The 17,245-nt window shown below is 31.9% G+C and overlaps 2 protein-coding genes across 2 annotated transcripts; both read left to right on the top strand.

Annotated features, from left to right (window-relative positions):
* Positions 1 to 1,716: 1,716 nt before the first annotated feature.
* On the top strand, positions 1,717 to 11,092 carry LOC130827688 (copper-transporting ATPase RAN1-like). The gene is made up of 9 exons (XM_057693492.1): positions 1,717 to 2,198; positions 5,180 to 5,794; positions 6,808 to 7,234; positions 7,545 to 7,870; positions 8,334 to 8,392; positions 8,493 to 8,835; positions 9,119 to 9,316; positions 9,411 to 9,668; positions 10,181 to 11,092. Exons 1-9 carry the CDS (start codon positions 1,902 to 1,904, stop codon positions 10,655 to 10,657), a joined length of 3,000 nt encoding a protein of 999 aa, XP_057549475.1. The 5' UTR covers positions 1,717 to 1,901; the 3' UTR covers positions 10,658 to 11,092.
* Positions 11,093 to 15,940: 4,848 nt separating this feature from the next.
* On the top strand, positions 15,941 to 16,991 carry LOC130827687 (uncharacterized). The gene has a single exon (XM_057693491.1). The coding sequence runs from the start codon at positions 16,020 to 16,022 to the stop codon at positions 16,542 to 16,544; it is 525 nt and encodes a 174-aa protein (XP_057549474.1). The 5' UTR covers positions 15,941 to 16,019; the 3' UTR covers positions 16,545 to 16,991.
* The last annotated feature ends 254 nt before the right edge of the window (positions 16,992 to 17,245 follow it).

The raw sequence follows: 17,245 nt of genomic DNA, 5'->3' as shown, positions 1-17,245 counted from the left end.
CTCATTTTCTTCATAAAATTCATTCTAATGCATTACTATTGTGAGAGGTGGTATTAGGTGGTAATGGAAATTTATAAACAAAAAAACTTTTTTGTGATCAAAGTTTTTTGTGATCAAAGTTTCATTACCATGAGAATGATATGAAACTTTTGATGAAATTTTACATTATAAATCATTCTTATTGCCGCTATTTAGTACCACTAATCAAACGGGTCAGTAGAGTCAATAAGCAATATTTAAGAGTATGATTACAATTTTTTTAATTATAATAAGTTTTCTTTTGCCCTTTTCAATAACTACAAATTTAAATTATTCAATATTTTTATTAAATACCCAACTATGTTAGAATTTTTTTTAGAGTTTTTCATTTTTCACATATGTAACAACTTAGTTACTTTAATAAAAGACCGTCTCTCAATTAGATGAGCTCAAAAAAAAGCCTATATATCCATAATAGTATTAGCTGGGTTATTCAGTTTATGTATAAAGAGCGCCTCATGATAAGATCTTCTCACACAAAAATTTGTAATAAAAATCGCTAACAATATTAGTATTTTAAAGTCAAAAGAAACAAAATAAAACAAATGTAAAGTAATCCTATAATTCTACAATAAAATTATGGACAGATTATCGTGAATAATACAAATTTTTGGCAACTTTAGTTTATTAACTAATTCACAAATTTTTTTGTCTTATAATTATCTATAGTTTAATTTTTAATATGTTATGGATTTTCTTAGAAAACACCCCTTTAAGTTGTTATTATTCATGGTTAATTAATAATTGGTAATATTATAGAGAAATTAACAAAATATTATATTATTCACGGTAATTTTTCCTAAAATTATTCAAGACTCCAACTCATAACTTTTCAATTATAATACACTCATATTACATGTACTAAAAGAGAATCAAGTCTTTTATTAGTTGAACTAATTACCATTTTCTCCACATAAAATTCATGAGTTGATTCTCACTGCCCCCTCTTGACCTCTTGTAGTCCTCACGTTCTCATCATCATTATAATTGTACCCATTATACCTCACTCATGAAAAATATGATTAAATTAGGAAAAATTACCCTGAATAATACGAACTTTCACTGATTTTCCTACAATAATACAAACTTTCAATTAACCATGAATAATACGAACTTTGATACATATTTCCCGCTGGCATACCATTTTACCTGTTACCGGTAAACTTACTCATTCCTTTAAAATTTTTTTTTGGCTAATAAAACTAAGTAAGAAAAATTATCCTGAATAATACTAATTTTCACTGATTTTCCTACATTAATACGAACTTTCAATTAACTATGAATAAAATACGAACTTTGATACATAATTCCCGCTAGCATAATGAAGAAATGGGGAATTTACCGTTTCTCCGGCTAAAGAACCGGTCAGGTATGCTAGCGGGAAATATGTATTAAAGCTCGTATTATTCATGGTTAATTGAAAGTTCGTATTATTGTAGGAAAATCAGTGAAAGTTCGAATTATTCAGGATAATTTTTTCATTAAATTATGAAAATACAATAAAAGAATTTATTGGCTCGAAAAAGATCTACAAAGAAAAATAAGAGAAGAAATTCAACAAAATAGAGTAAAAAAAATATTTTAAAAAAAGAAGAGTAAAAAAAATATGTAGTACAAAATAGGAGTACCAAATATGGTAGTACAATCAACAATCAACAATCAACAATGGAGATAATAGTAGTATGAAATGGACCATCTAGTCATTATTCCACAACGGCGACCCATTCCCATTTCTCGTCAAACTTTTTTCTCGTTAAATCCTTTCTTTTCTCCCTCTTTTTTTTTTCGCCTAAATTTTATTTTTATTTTCAATAAATATTTCTCCATTTCTCTCTCTCTTCAATTCTTGCTCGGCACCGTCAATGGCGCCGAGCACCAAAAACCTCCAATTAACCTCTTCCCGCTTCACTGATGATCATTCCGATACTGAAAACTTCGAAGATGTTCGTTTACTTGATTATTATCATGATTCTGTTGAATTGGAGGACGGTAATAATCATGATTCCAGAAGAATTCAAGTCAGCATAGGTGGTATGACTTGTTCAGCTTGCTCGAATTCTGTTGAATCAATTCTTTCTTCCATTAATGGCGTCTTTAAAGCTTCTGTTGCTTTGCTACAGAATAAAGCTGATGTTGTTTTTGATCCTGCTTTAATCAAGGTTTGTTTTCTATTTGTTTAGGTATTACTATTGTATTTAAATGGAGGGAAGTTGGAATTTATTGAGTTTAAAGTATTGTAATGTTGATTTTGGATCTTGAGTTTCCTTTGATTGTCCCTAATGTTAGAATTGTTAATCTTAACATCAATTTTAATTATATTAAGCTATTTTGCAGCTTGCATGCTTTATCTGCTACCCTAATTAAAAGGTGATTTTGTTAAAATATTGATTGAATTATCTTTTGATTTTCTTAGTGAAGTGGGTATGGTTACTCTTGGTATCAGAGTTCAGGGTTTGATGGTGACTGCTTCATAAAATGTTACTTTTGATTTGACCGGGTGTTAGCGGGCGTATTGACCTAGTTATGCTGTATGTTCGGATTAGGAGATTAATATAGGTATTAGGCACATTGATCTTTGTTGATCTGTACTTATGAGTTCAAATTATTAAAAAATAGCCCCATGCATAAATCGTAATCGCAGAGCAAGGGTGTGGGAAGAAGGGTCTTTCGTAGAGGTGTAATGTAGGCTAATTTTACCAAATATTACTGCAAGAGGTTGGTTTCAGGTGTGGACTGGTGTGCATATTTTAGGCTTGAATTGGTATAGTGGTAGGATCTTCACTTGGAGTTTGTTAAGCGTAGCTTTATTATTAGGGAAATTTCACGTGGTAGCATCCAATTTTCATAAAACGCCAGTGGTAGCACTTTTGTAAGATTTTTCCACATGGTAGCATCCAGTTTATGCACTATCTAACTGCCTTAGCAATTTTTGTTAAATTTTTGTTAAAATCTGTTTAGTTCGTCATTTTGTAAGATTTTTCCACATGGTAGCATCCAGTTTTTGCTCTCAAATGTTTAATTCACCATTTTAACTTTTCATTCACCGATTAATGTATCAACGTCACTAAATGTTGTAACAATTTTATCTTCGTTCAAATTATTGGCATTATAAAGTTCAAAAGGTGCATTACAAACACTAATAAATAATTCAAAAGGTGCATTTTATAAGCTCAAAAAAAGTGCATTTCATAAGTTCAAAAGGTGCATTTCAAGCACTAATACATATCTACTTAATTCTTACAGCATTAAAGGGCGTTGATAAATTAATCGGTGAATTAAAAGTTAAATTGGTGAATTAAACATTTGAGAGCAAAAACTAGATGCTACCATGTGGAAAAATCTTACAAAATGATGAATTAAACAGATTTTAACAAGAATTTAACAAAAAATGCTACGACTGTTAGATAGTGCATAAATTGGATGCTACCATGCGGAAAAATCTAACAAAAGTGCTACCAATGGCGTTTCATGAAAACTGGATGCTACCATGTGGAATTTCACTTATTATTATTATGCTATGCTTAAAATGAACCTAATGCACAAATATTAATGATCAGGGTTATTAGAATGATGTAAACATGGGGAAGGGGCAGCTGTTCTCAAATTTTACCATAGGTCTGTCCGGCGTGTCCTATGTTTGTGATTTGTTGAGCATAGGAAGCTAAACACAATACCATATCGAAGCGTTTAAGATCTCTGTCACGGTCATTGACTGATGCAACTAGTGCTAATTGTCAACTTATGCCCCCGTACTAGAATGCACAAACTAACAATCCAACCAAAGGGGGAAACTTTTTTCCTGAACTGAAATTTCTTTGAAGCACTATTGCCTCCTTATGTTAACTATAAGATTCTGTAAGCAAAAGACACTTGATGTTTATTTGGTGGAATTGAATTGGTTTCAGCTTGTTAGGTTTAAAGTATGTATCTAAGTGGTGAGAAAAGATTGGCTGAAATGCTTGATATTAATGTTCATGCAATGGCATGCAATTGGTTGTTGAAAAGGTGTTTGGCTGCAGCTTGTGATGTGCATCCAATTTTTTTGTGGCTCAAGATGTTTATATTACTATTTATTGACGTTACCTCTTCAAAGTTCAAACCATGAGTTGACAAAAGTGAAGCTATTTTACAGTGGCGTAGGACTAATTTATTCTCACATGGAGTTTGATTTCATAAAATCATCTTTTCTCAAAGGGGTCAGTTGAGATTTGAAAACGCGTACAATATTTTATGCAAAGTTCCAAAAAAAGCTATTCTATGCAGTAATCGATTACAGGGTTCCCCTCATGTAGATCCTTATTTCATTATTATCCACTTGAATTAAATTTTATTTTCAGATGAGAAGTTTGAGGCTAGTTGTGTAAAACAGATTTCCTTCTATGTTAATGCATCCGAATTTGCTAGTAAACAATTTTTTTATTACAGATTAAGTTTGTTAGGTCTATGCTTGAGCTTATCTGTTTTTATTATAACATTTCTAGTTATGATGTATTTTTAAGTCTTATCCTTTGGAAAGCTAGATGCGTCGTCAATCGGCATTGGTTTTTAATTTCGTATACATGTCTTTATCATAATTTATCATGTTTGTGTAGAGCTTTTGCTTGAGTCAGTCCTGAGATGCTTCAGCGAAAGTATTCCAAAATACACCGTTTCTGGGATGATAACAACTGTCCATTATCTCAGTTTTCAAGACTGCCATTTTATCTGTGTCCTTGCGTTTCCTATTTTTTTCCTTTTATTTCTAATGACAGGTGGTTTTTGTTTTTCTTGACTGATGCTAAAGTTTTCTTTGAGGTTGGTTAAAGAAAGTTGGTTATCCCGATTACTAATGTAGTTGGAATGACCGTAAGACATTATTGATCAGCTCTGGTGTCATATCTGGACTTCAATCTTAAGTGCAGTGTTTACCACTTGCCAAAGTTTCCTGGTCATGTCTCTACCCAGCTCCCTTGTCCACCTAAGGTGGGTAGAAACATGACCCACCAACTCTAAACAAAACTATAGGGACAAAGTTACTAGTTGAATGATGAAGATGTTTGTTATGTTCCTAAATCTTTTAGATGATGATTATATTATGGGGCTTGATATTTTAGTGCTGGATGTATGGTGCGGTAAAGTTTGTCTCCTTTTTGTTTTGCAGGATGAGGATATTGTATCTGCTATTGAAGATGCTGGATTTGAGGCTGAAATTTTGCCTGAGCCAAATTCCTCTCAAATAGTCTCAAATAAAACTTTGTCGGGGCAGTTCAACATAGGAGGAATGACTTGTGCTGCATGTGTAAATTCTGTTGAAGGTATTTTGAGGGAGCTCCCAGGGGTGACCAGAGCTGTGGTTTCTCTAACAACTTCATTAGGAGAAGTACAATATGATCCATCTATTGTCAGCAAGGATGACATTGTAAATGCTATTGAAGATGCTGGCTTTGAGGCTTCACTTGTTAAGAGCAGTGAACAGGGAAAAATAAATTTAGAGGTTGTGGGAATTTCTGGTGAGATGGATGCACGGTCTTTAGAAGGCTTGCTTTCACATATAAAAGGGGTGCAGCAATTCCGTTATGATAGGAATTCTGGAGAGCTGGAAGTTTGCTTTGATTCTGAACTCCTTGGTTCTCGGTCTTTAGTTGACAGCATTGAGGAAGCTAGTGGTGGCCAATATAAGTTGCGTGTGAGAAATCCTTTTGTGCGAATGACTTCTAAAGATTTGGAGGAATCTTCAAAAATGTTCCAGCTTTTCACATCCAGTCTTTGTCTTAGTGTATGTATCACTTATCTACTACTTGATTTTGTAGGGTTCTACTTAAGCTCAGTGGCTCCTATATTTAACCTTTATATTTGTTTGCCTTTCTTTCATTACTTATGACTATTATTATTTTACATCATGCTATGAGTGGTCACTTGTCCTTTTTCCTATATTGATATGGCTTCTGATGCGGTTCAGTGGCTTCTATTCATTTTTTCACCCTCAACATTATGTTTACACCTTTTCTATAATTCCCTCTGGTTTGCATTTCAATGAGACCATGATTTTCCACATCACGCCCTTCTAATCTAGTGATTAATTTTTGCCTTCATACTGTTTTGCACTCTTTGGTTTCTTTTTTTTTTTTTTTTATTTTTACGTTTGTGTTGTTTTTCATTATCCGTTTGCTTCAACAGCTGCTTGCAAGCTTAACATTATTTCATTAATCATATTCATAAGACTTGGGGAAAGTTATTTGACATGATTCATTTGAAGAATATGTGCACAATTCGTTGAGAACTTTTATTTGACTTTTCTTTTTCCCCTCTTTTCTTCTTCAAGAAAGGATTATTTCACCTGAAATTCAGCTTTTTCTTTGTGCAATCAAGAAAAGCTCAAGCTTCAATGTAGTGTTGTTTTCTTCTGGAGCTTATTTTTCCCGAAATGTTGCGAATTAACGTTGTGACACACTCCCAAGTATTGAGAGCCATTTTCAAGTTCATAGACCAAAATTTTCTTCTCGTGTTACTTTGTGACTTCTGATCACCTGTTTAGTCTTGCTGGATAACGTTATGTGTTTGTAAACCATAAAATTATGTGCGTATTTTAATGGTAAATTCAAACAAGCAGCTAATGCCAGATATTAATATTTCCTGTTGAATTTTGAGAGAATACACTATTTAACCTTTTATTGCTAGTTCAAAAGTAGATATGTCTCATCATTATACGGCTAGAAATCCCAGTGACAATTTGTTTCTTTTGTTATCAGCAATACTTATACATTCAGTTATGTTATCTTCAAACAACAGGTACCGGTGTTTCTTATACGTGTCTGCCCCCATGTCCCTCTGTTATATCCTTTTCTTCTTTTGAGATGTGGTCCATTCCTGATGAGAGATTTGCTGAAGTGGGTATTAGTGAGTCTTGTTCAATTTGTCATTGGAAAGCGTTTCTATGTAGCAGCTGGTAAAGCATTGAGGCGTGGAGCAACAAACATGGATGTATTAGTTGCACTGGGAACTTCAGCTTCCTATTTCTATTCTGTTTGCGCACTTCTGTATGGCGCTGCTACTGGTTTCTGGTCACCGACATACTTTGAAACTAGTGCTATGCTAATAACCTTTGTGCTCTTGGGCAAGTATTTGGAGTGTCTTGCAAAGGGAAAAACCTCAGATGCTATCAAGAAGCTTGTAGAACTTGCACCTGCAACAGCATTGCTACTTGTAAAAGACATAGGTATGGTTGATTTGAATGATGTTGTATGGTTTATTGATTTGTTTTTATTGACAACAAGACATTGCATTACCCCATGCCACGAAATGGCTTCCCCGTTGGTGGTTCTTTTATTTGGAGGGGGGAGTTGGAGGGGGTCGGATGTTTACATGCAAAAGTTGTTTCTAATTGCCCATGGTTGCAACCATCATCTGCAGCTGTGCACGTAGTTTGACGGACCATTTTACTATAGGCAGTTATAATTCAAACAAAAGAACTATGATAGTTTACCTCCATCAGGAACAGACATAATTGATTAGTTTTTATTCCTCAGGTAAAAAGGGCTTAGAGGAACGAGAAATTGATGCTTTGTTGATTCAACCTGGTGATCTGTTGAAAGTTCTCCCTGGTACTAAGGTTCCTGCAGATGGTATTGTAATGTGGGGTTCAAGTTATGTCAATGAGAGTATGGTTACTGGTGAATCTGTTCCAGTCTCTAAGGAGGTCAATTCGCATGTGATTGGGGGCACAATGAATTTGCATGGGGTTCTCCATATTCAGGCGACTAAAGTGGGATCTGACACTGTTCTGAGTCAAATTATAAATCTGGTGGAAAATGCACAAATGTCTAAAGCTCCTATACAGAAGTTTGCTGACTTTGTAAGTATTCTGCTGGTATTGGTATTGTGGTGTCGAAGATTTATGGTTGATTGTCACTATATTTCTGAAAACGTGTGGCATGATTATGAAGTGTTGGAATTTTAGTGTACAATTCCCAAATTCACAAAAGTTTAGTTGATATATTTGTGCGAACAATAAACGTCTACGTCGTTGTGAGTGACTGATTGCTGTCAGGATCCTTTAGAATGCAATCCCCTCGCCTGCTGATTGTTTTTTATACAATATTTTTTTTGGGTTATGATGTATGCATCCCTAAGGGCTATATATAAGCATTAATTATATTACTTAACTTAATTAAGTTGAGAATTTATTACCAAATCACACATTGATTGGTGTGATTGTTGTTTTATATTTCCATATCTTAGATAAAAAAAAATATAATAAAATTTTAAAACCTTGTGATTCTTCTATCCTTCTAAATATTCCGCATCATTTCTCGCAGGTTGCAAGCATATTTGTTCCCACTGTGGTGGTTCTGGCATTGTTGACTTTATTGGGCTGGTAAGTTCTTCTGATTCTTTTCATTTGGTTCATTACTTGTGTATATTTAAAGCATTCTTAGCTCTGATTGTCAATTCTTTTTTTGTGCTACTCTACTCAGGTACATTGCTGGAGTGGCAGGATCTTATCCACAAAGTTGGTTGCCAGAAAATGGAAATTATTTTGTGTTTGCCTTGATGTTTGCAATCTCAGTTGTGGTAATTGCATGTCCATGTGCTCTGGGTTTGGCCACACCTACTGCTGTCATGGTTGCAACTGGGGTTGGTGCAAAAAACGGTGTGCTTATAAAAGGAGGAGATGCATTGGAAAGGGCTCAAAAAATTATGTATGTCATATTCGACAAAACGGGGACCTTAACACAGGGAAAAGCCACTGTAACCACTGCTAAAGTTTTCACTGCAATGGATCGAGGAGAATTTCTTAGATTGGTGGCTTCAGCTGAGGTAAATAGTACTTGTTTTGAAGTATGATTGATAATAACTATGTATTATAAGTCCATAAGTGCACAAGTTAGTATCTACTTTGATCTGTGATTGAATGCATTATATGTTGTATTATTCTTGACAAAGCAGGTTAGATTTTCAAATTTCGAGTTTCTGCTAATGTCTGGGGATGCTTCGTTTCACTAATAGAAAATTTTTATTCATTTCTGTATGACTTATGACATTTAGACATAACTCCGTATACATATATTTATGGTAATTTTATAAATTTCCCATATTGCAGGCTAGTAGTGAACATCCTTTGGCAAAAGCAGTGCTTGAATATGCCCGGCATTTTCATTTCTTTGAGCCTTCTGAAACGAAGGACTCACAGAAGAGTGAAAAGGATTCAAAATATTCTGGATGGCTTTTAGAGGTTTCAGATTTCATGGCTGTCCCCGGAAGAGGAGTGCAATGCATTATTGATGGAAAACATATTCTGGTTAGTTGTGACTTCTTGCAATTGGCTTCATATGTTTGATATAAGGACGTGTGTATTATTTTTTCTTAACTCCTAATAATATATTGAATGACAGATTGGAAATCGAAAGCTTCTGTCCGAAAATGGGGTGACAATATCTACAGCTATTGAAACTTTTTTGATGGAGCTAGAAGACGGTGCACAGACAGGAATACTTGTTGCCTCTGATGATGTTGTAATTGGAGTTTTAGGAGTAGCTGATCCTCTGAAGAGAGAAGCTGCTATAGTCATCGAGGGCCTTGGTAAAATGGGCATTAAATCTGTCATGGTCACTGGGGATAACTGGCGAACAGCTCGAGCCGTTGCCAAGGAGGTAATGACTGATCTCACTGATCTTCTCACTCTTATGTAGTAATTTTCAATACATATCAAGCAATTATCTTAGCCACATGGCTATTATTGTGGTAGAAAGAGCAATCTGGAGCGTAGTTGTGTCAATACGGTTAATGCCTGTCTATCTAATGGAATAAACCAGTTCTTTGATGCTTAGTATTTCCTACACTAAAGCATGGTATAACGTACTGTCACATGATTCACTAATCTCCTTGCGAATCGCGAATCAAAGAAAGCGAATTATGGTCGGTTTTGGGCTATTTTAGGTAAAGCGAATTAACTGGTGAATCATGTTACACCGGTACAACGTTAAGTATTTTGCTGCTTGGCCGACAATGCATACTAGTGTAAACACACGTTTGTTCAATTGTGTCGTTCAAATCAAATTGTGAATTCAATCTTGAATCTCAGTCACTTGCCTATAAATTCTGTTTTCTTTTGGAATCTGAGTTTAAGCTAAGCGCCTGAGCGTGGCAAGTACTTGTCTTGCAGGTGGGCATAAATGATGTAAGAGCTGAAGTGATGCCAGCGGAAAAAGCAGAAGTAATTTGTTCATTACAGAAAGATGGAAATGTGGTGGCAATGGTAGGTGATGGTATCAACGACTCGCCTGCTCTTGCTGCAGCAGATGTTGGAATGGCCATAGGTGCAGGAACAGATGTTGCGATTGAGGCTGCCGATTATGTCTTGATGAAAAATAATTTGGAAGATGTAATCACAGCCATCGATCTGTCAATAAAGACGTTCAATCGTATCCGGATGAACTACGTCTTTGCCATGACTTACAACCTAATTGCCATACCAGTTGCCGCAGGCGTTTTTTACCCTTCGTTGAAACTAAAATTGCCTCCTTGGGTTGCTGGTGCGTGCATGGCTCTCTCTTCCGTCAGTGTTGTTTGCTCCTCTTTACTTCTTAGGTTGTACAAAAAACCGAAATTGACAAGTATACTTGAAATAGTTGTAGAATAGAGATCAAACACGAGAAGGAATAACGTCAACATAGCGTTTAAATCAATGTGCGGTGTTTGATCATTTATAGACACCCTCGAGTTTTGTATATTTTCGATATCATGAATGTGTAAATGGTAATCTTTGTAACATCTTTCATCATTTTTGTTTCGTGTTGATGCTTTCTTGTCGATAAAGAAACATCACCGCCTGCATTGGATTGAAATCTACTGTATTATCAGCAAATCTCATCCTTGATGACTTTGTCAAATTGAAGTAATTAGACGAAATCAAATCTCCTTTTCTTACTGAATTTGTGGTTCTTCATTATTGTCTTTGACTTTTGAATACCGTCTTATTGACGAGGATATATGAGAGTTTTTAGTTGATGAAACAATTTCTAAGGGTAGAGGACTAGAGGTAGTAGATATTGGGTTGGATCTATTTGACTGGAATTGTTGGCTGGTTTTATTAACTGTTTAAACTAGTTATTACAGAGATGTTTGATAAAATTATTTTTTAATTTTTAGCTTTTTAGCTATTTATTAGAAAAAAATAGGTTAAAAGCCAATAAAATTGATATTATGAGTAGCTTTTTGGTTTTAATTCAAAAGTTAGTTTTCTTAATAGTTGTTTATCAATTTTTTTTGCTTTTTAACAAGCATAAAAGACAAAAATTAACCAATAAATAAATAAATAATGTAATTATCAAATACCCTTTAGAAATTCTTCCGTCTTGTAATAGGGATTTAATTTTTATAGTCTACATAAAGATCAATTCTATACCCTTCTTTTAAGGTAGGAGATAGGATATCCTTTATCCCCAAGTTAATGATTTATGGAAATGTTGAAAATCATACTCCAAAACAATTGTCTTATTGACAAAGAATCTACTAATTTTATTTGAAAAAATTTTGCTTAGTTGGGAAAATGGAATGTTCTGCTTTATTTAATAATTAATACTTTTATGTGTTATATGAACTTTTTCACACTATTTAATGCACCAAATTAACTCTGAAATTTATTTTATATTTTGAAATCATATTCTAAATATTTACTAATTGTGCATAATTAAATTACATATATTTAAATATTGTGAAAATATATATTGAGAAGACAAAGCAAACTTTACTCGACTATTTTTTTATACATGGTGTAGAATAATATTATCTTAAGTATAGTGACTATTATATTATATATATATATAAATATAAATAATGTTAACTCAAAAAAAATATAAATAATGTAATTCTCAATATAAAAATGGAAGTATATATATATATATATATATATATATATATATATATATATATATATATATATATATATATATATATATATATATATATATATATATATATATATATATATATGATTTTTTGCGAGAAATAAAGTATGAATTGTGTAGATTAAATTAAATGAAATTTAAAATGTATATATAATGTAAATAATAAATAAAAATGATGTAAAATAAGTGAAACATGTCAAAATAGCAAATGAATGGAAGGATGGGAATATAAATAAAAGTTTGAAATTATAGAGTCAACTATTCATGTGATTAGTGGTCAAATGAAGCAAACGAGTTTGTGAGTATGAACTTAATACTAATACTTCTATAAATAATATTTGCTTGGGCAATGAGCGTCAATCTATATTGGGATTAGAATCAGTAAAAGCTAATGAAGTTGTGACTTTGACTTGTACTCTAATTATGAAGTTGAATGTAGGAAAAGATCAACCCAAATAATAAAATAATTATTTATTTATTTTTGTGAGATACGTATTTTCTGTTTCAAATTACTTGTAATATTTGCTTTTTTACGTTGTCTAGTACACTAATTTAATCTTAAATATCTTTAATTATGTAAAATAAAAAATTATAAAAAATTCGATATTAATAATCTTTACTTCGAGACAAATCAAATAAGATCTCACTTGACTATGTTTTAACTTAAAAGATTAAAAATTAATTACAAATTAAGAATGATGAATAAATAGTGCAAATATTACTAATGTTACGACTAATTTGAAACAGAGGAAATATATAGTAATTTGTACTTTTATTTGTGATATGATCTACAATTTTTCTTAAATTCATTCGTGTATTTAACTTATTTTTTATTTTATTCACATATTTTCCCATTTTCTCAATTAATATATTTTTTAACATTTTTATTTATTAATTTTTTTACACTATTTATACGTTGGCTATTTCTTCGAAATATTAAAAACAATTCATACGATCATACATACGTGTCTTATACCCGCGTTATACCATCTCTATCCTTACCTATATACCATCGGAAATTTTCTTTATTTTTTTCAGTATGGAGACTAGGTTATATTGTGTGTACGAGGCAAGCTTATAACATCACCTACTCACTATTCATTATTGTTATGGTAAATTTATTTATTTTAATTAATTATCATTGTGATATTATTTTGATAACCCTTGACCAAGAGACTGTTACAACTTTTCGTTTGCCTTGCTTGGTCACCAAGTCAATAACTTCCCTAACCCTAAAATAACTATCCACTCCTATCCATCATACCCATGATGACCTACTTTCTCCTAGAAATAACTCTCTTTCCAACATTATAAATAGAGACTGCCAACATCATTTACCCCCGAAGTATAAATATTATACCGAAACTTCATCAATCCCTACTCACCACCATCTTCATCAACCTACCTAAATACAAACAATCACTATCTTGATATCTATATTCTTGCATTCAATTTATTATCGTTGATTCATCGATCTCTCATCTCCAATCTGACTTGAGCGTCGGAGGGGTTTTTCGGGAGATCACCCCCGGACAAGGCTAACGTGTTGTTGCAGGACTTCAGGTCACTTCCGCGGAAGGATCACATCTCACTTCCATTTCATTGACCGTTGACTCTAATAACACTTCCACTTCAAGTATTTTAAGTGTCTCTTGCACCTCCTCGTTTCATCACGGAAACAATTATAATTAAAGCTTTTTATATACTCCTATATATTTTTTAATTATACTTATTATATTTTACTTTTTAATGTATTATTCTAATTATTTATATCTTAAGTTATGCATAACAAAAATATAAAAATAATACTATAAAAGTGTACGATTAGACGATGAAAATATGATCTCACTTGATTATATTTTTCTTATACATTAATCGCAATATATAAAAAAACTAAATAAGCTTGAAAGCTTAGAAGATGAATAGTTGCAATAACCATAATGTAACAAGTATATCTGATCATAGAAAGTATTTGTTTTTCTCCTGGAAATAGTCGTATTTGCAAATGTGGTAAATTTTCATGATTGATGAAATTTTGAGAATAAATAGAGAAAAAGAATGAATGAAGTGAATCTGGTCATATATGAAAAGATAATTAATACTCCTTATATCTCGTGTTGGAAAGTGAAAAAAATGTGTAAACTAAATGAAAAAATAAGTTAAATAACTAAATGAGAATTAAAAATATAAAATGAGTCTTATGAGTGATAACTACAAAAGAAAATGTAACAAATCCCATAAAATAGACCAAAATAAAACATATATCAAATGTCATGAGAGAGAGGGAGTATGTGTGAAGGAGTAAGAAATATTTGCATAATTAAAAATAAAAAAATAAGTACATATTTTCTCAATTCCCAAAAATCTTAACCATATCCATATCCATATATTTTCTCCTATTCATCCCATTTACTTTATGCACTCTATCCAATGCACTTATTTAATTCTTAATATATCGAGTTATGTATAATTAAAAATTATAAAATGTTGATATTAATAATCTTTACATCAAAAAGAATCAAATAAGATCTCACATGACTATGTTTTAACTTATATATTAATAATAAAATGCAATTTAAGAGTGATAAATAAATAGTGTCTCAAAAGTAAATAGGACACCTAAAGTGAATAGAAGGGAGTATAATATATCGATATCAACAATTCCAATACTTTATTTTTACCGTATGTCATCCCTGATCTCAAATAATCCATTTTGCATTAGTTTTTTTTTTTTGGTTCTTTAGTATTACTTGTTTCTTTCAATCCTTCAAATCCCATAAACTTGCTATCCAAGAAAGAACTCATATGCACAAGGCATTGTTCTTCTATCCTAACTTAAAAAATATTCTTGTTGTCCTATCATATTTATCCAATAAGTATTTGTAGGGGAACAAAGAAAAATGAGACATAAATAAATTTATGCAGGTAATGAGAAAAATGTGTAAATGAAATGAAAATGTAAATTAAATACGTAGATAAGAATTAAAGAAAAAATGTAGATCATAACAAAAATTAAAATACCGTAAATTTAATGAAATAAACTAAAAAAATAATGCAATTTTCGTGAGTATATAATAAAATATAAAATTTAACAAAAGGGTGATAATAAAAATTCACTTAATTAGTTGTGCACAACTTCTTTGACTAAGACCATTTTCAAACACGTAGAAAGTAGAACAGATAAAAGTCATAAAAATGATCTCATTTGATTTTGATAAATATTAAGAAAGTTAATCTAACACATGCAGTTTCCAGGAAGTATCGTCAAACCCTCACTGTCAAACACACTAGTCAAAGTCAAACATCACGGGTGATTCTGAATATGTGTAATGTGTTCGATCGTAATTATGAGATTTTAATATTAATTGATATTGAGATTCATGGGTTTAACTACTGATCAAAAACTTTTCTTTTCACCGTTGTGATTAAGGTTTGATTCTTATCGCCTACAATAAGGATTATTTTCCCTCCTCTTTTTCTGTAAAGAATTTCCTATTCTGAATTAAAAATAATTATTTAACATATGTTGAGATTCTGAATAGTAGTTGATTACTTTCACTTTTGACACTTGTGACAAAGTCCATGTTAGAGTATATAACATATGTTGAACCCTTAACCATCAGTTAAATCATTTGGTTGAGTTGACTCTTTGACGTGGTTTCAGAAGCTAACATGACAAGGGGTCACTAGTTCCAATCTCAACCACCCTTCCTCAAGTATGTTATATACTCTTGTGTGAGGACGTGAATCAAAAACTTAAGGTGACGTGGTCTCATCTGTAGAAATTCTCCAACCTATCTTTGAATAAAAAAAAATTACTTCACATTAGAATTAAATTAAATTACTTGTATTATAGTTTAATTATTTGTGTTTTAGTCTACAAACTAAGGAAAAATAATAAAAATTAACATGGCTTCATAAAATTTTGTATTTTTACTCTACCGTTGACTTTGACTTCCTTCTTACATACTCTCTCTATATATATGTACATATGATGTAGATTTATTAGTACATAAGTACATTTATTCGGTTCATAACACTAAATGTTAACCTAAAAAAACACAAGAACAAACAGTTCCAACATACATAAAAAAAATGTCCTGCTATTCAAGTGAATCAGAATGGCCATATTACCAACATCAAATACAGGAATTCCATGACACAAATAGTCATACTTATGCTCATAAATCAACATCTAAGAGAAAGTCTAGGGCATCCAAAAGGTCACCTGTTACGGTGTTAAATGCTGATGCATCGAATTTTCGAGCGTTGGTGCAACAGTTAACCGGTCGCCCTAGTGCACCTGCTCGACTCAGGGCGCACAAGGGTCCGTTAACAATTAATTTTAGAAGAGCAAAAGTGCTCGATGAATCGTATGTTTCATCTATTCCAATTGGTTATGGTTCGAGTCAGTGTCACCCGACTCAGTTTCATCAAAGAAAAGAGCGAAAACTAAATGGTTTTGATGATCATGATAGAAATGTGGCCGTGTCATCAACAAGTAGTGTGCAAAGTAAGGCGTGTTTTCCGGTGACGGATGTTGGAATGGATTGTTGGGAAGATTTTGATGATGATCTTGTTGATGAATGTATAAGAGAATTAATTGGTGATGGTATTTGAGGATTTTTTGATTATACTTTCATTGTTTCTATAACTTTGCCACACTTTTATTTCTTTTAGAGAAATGTCTACATCTCTCCTCTACATGTTTCAATATCTTCTTTATTATCAGCCGCACAATTCAAATGATCCTACAATTTCTTAACTTTTGTACAAAGTTTCGAATCTAAAAGATACTTGGGAAGTTGGGAGTAAATTTGTATGATCAATAAATTACGTTTGGACGTAATAATAAAGATGAAGAAGACACATCAATGTTTCTTTGTTCAAATTTTCTAATATCTAATTCATTGCTCTTACACTTTTTGTTGAGAAGTTAAATTTCTTCTTAATCAGCGGTTCTTATTTATGTGAAATAGTATGTGGTATTTACAATTAAAAATTAAGTAAAAATAATCTTTTTCAATTACATGAATAAGATTGTACATATTCAACTTACTATACGAAATGAGGTAATAAAGTATTTTGATTTGTGAATTATTTCTTATTCATCTTTGGTTATTAACAAATGAAAATTCATTGTACTATAATACTCACTTTGTCTCATGAAACTGAAAATTTTCTATTTAGATTTGTTTCACTTTGCATTTTTTTGCAATAGTTTCTTTTTTTATTTCATCCATTTATTTTTACAGTTTTTTGTATTTTGTTTTATTCTTTATCTTCAAATTAATTTATTTAGATTTTTTTTACTTAAAAAA

This window comes from Amaranthus tricolor, chromosome 11 (assembly GCF_026212465.1).
Source record: "Amaranthus tricolor cultivar Red isolate AtriRed21 chromosome 11, ASM2621246v1, whole genome shotgun sequence".
Taxonomy (NCBI): Eukaryota; Viridiplantae; Streptophyta; class Magnoliopsida; order Caryophyllales; family Amaranthaceae; genus Amaranthus; species Amaranthus tricolor.
Note: the sequence above shows the minus strand (reverse complement) of the source record. Positions and strands in the feature narration are given on the sequence as shown.

Coding starts and splice junctions, on each gene's coding strand:
- LOC130827688 (XM_057693492.1), top strand. CDS start 1,902: ATGGCGCCGAGCACCAAAAACCTCCAATTAACCTCTTCCCGCTTCACT. Junction 2,199..5,179: donor TTGATCCTGCTTTAATCAAG/GTTTGTTTTCTA, acceptor TTTGTTTTGCAG/GATGAGGATATTGTATCTGC. Junction 5,795..6,807: donor CATCCAGTCTTTGTCTTAGT/GTATGTATCACT, acceptor TTCAAACAACAG/GTACCGGTGTTTCTTATACG.
- LOC130827687 (XM_057693491.1), top strand. CDS start 16,020: ATGTCCTGCTATTCAAGTGAATCAGAATGGCCATATTACCAACATCAA.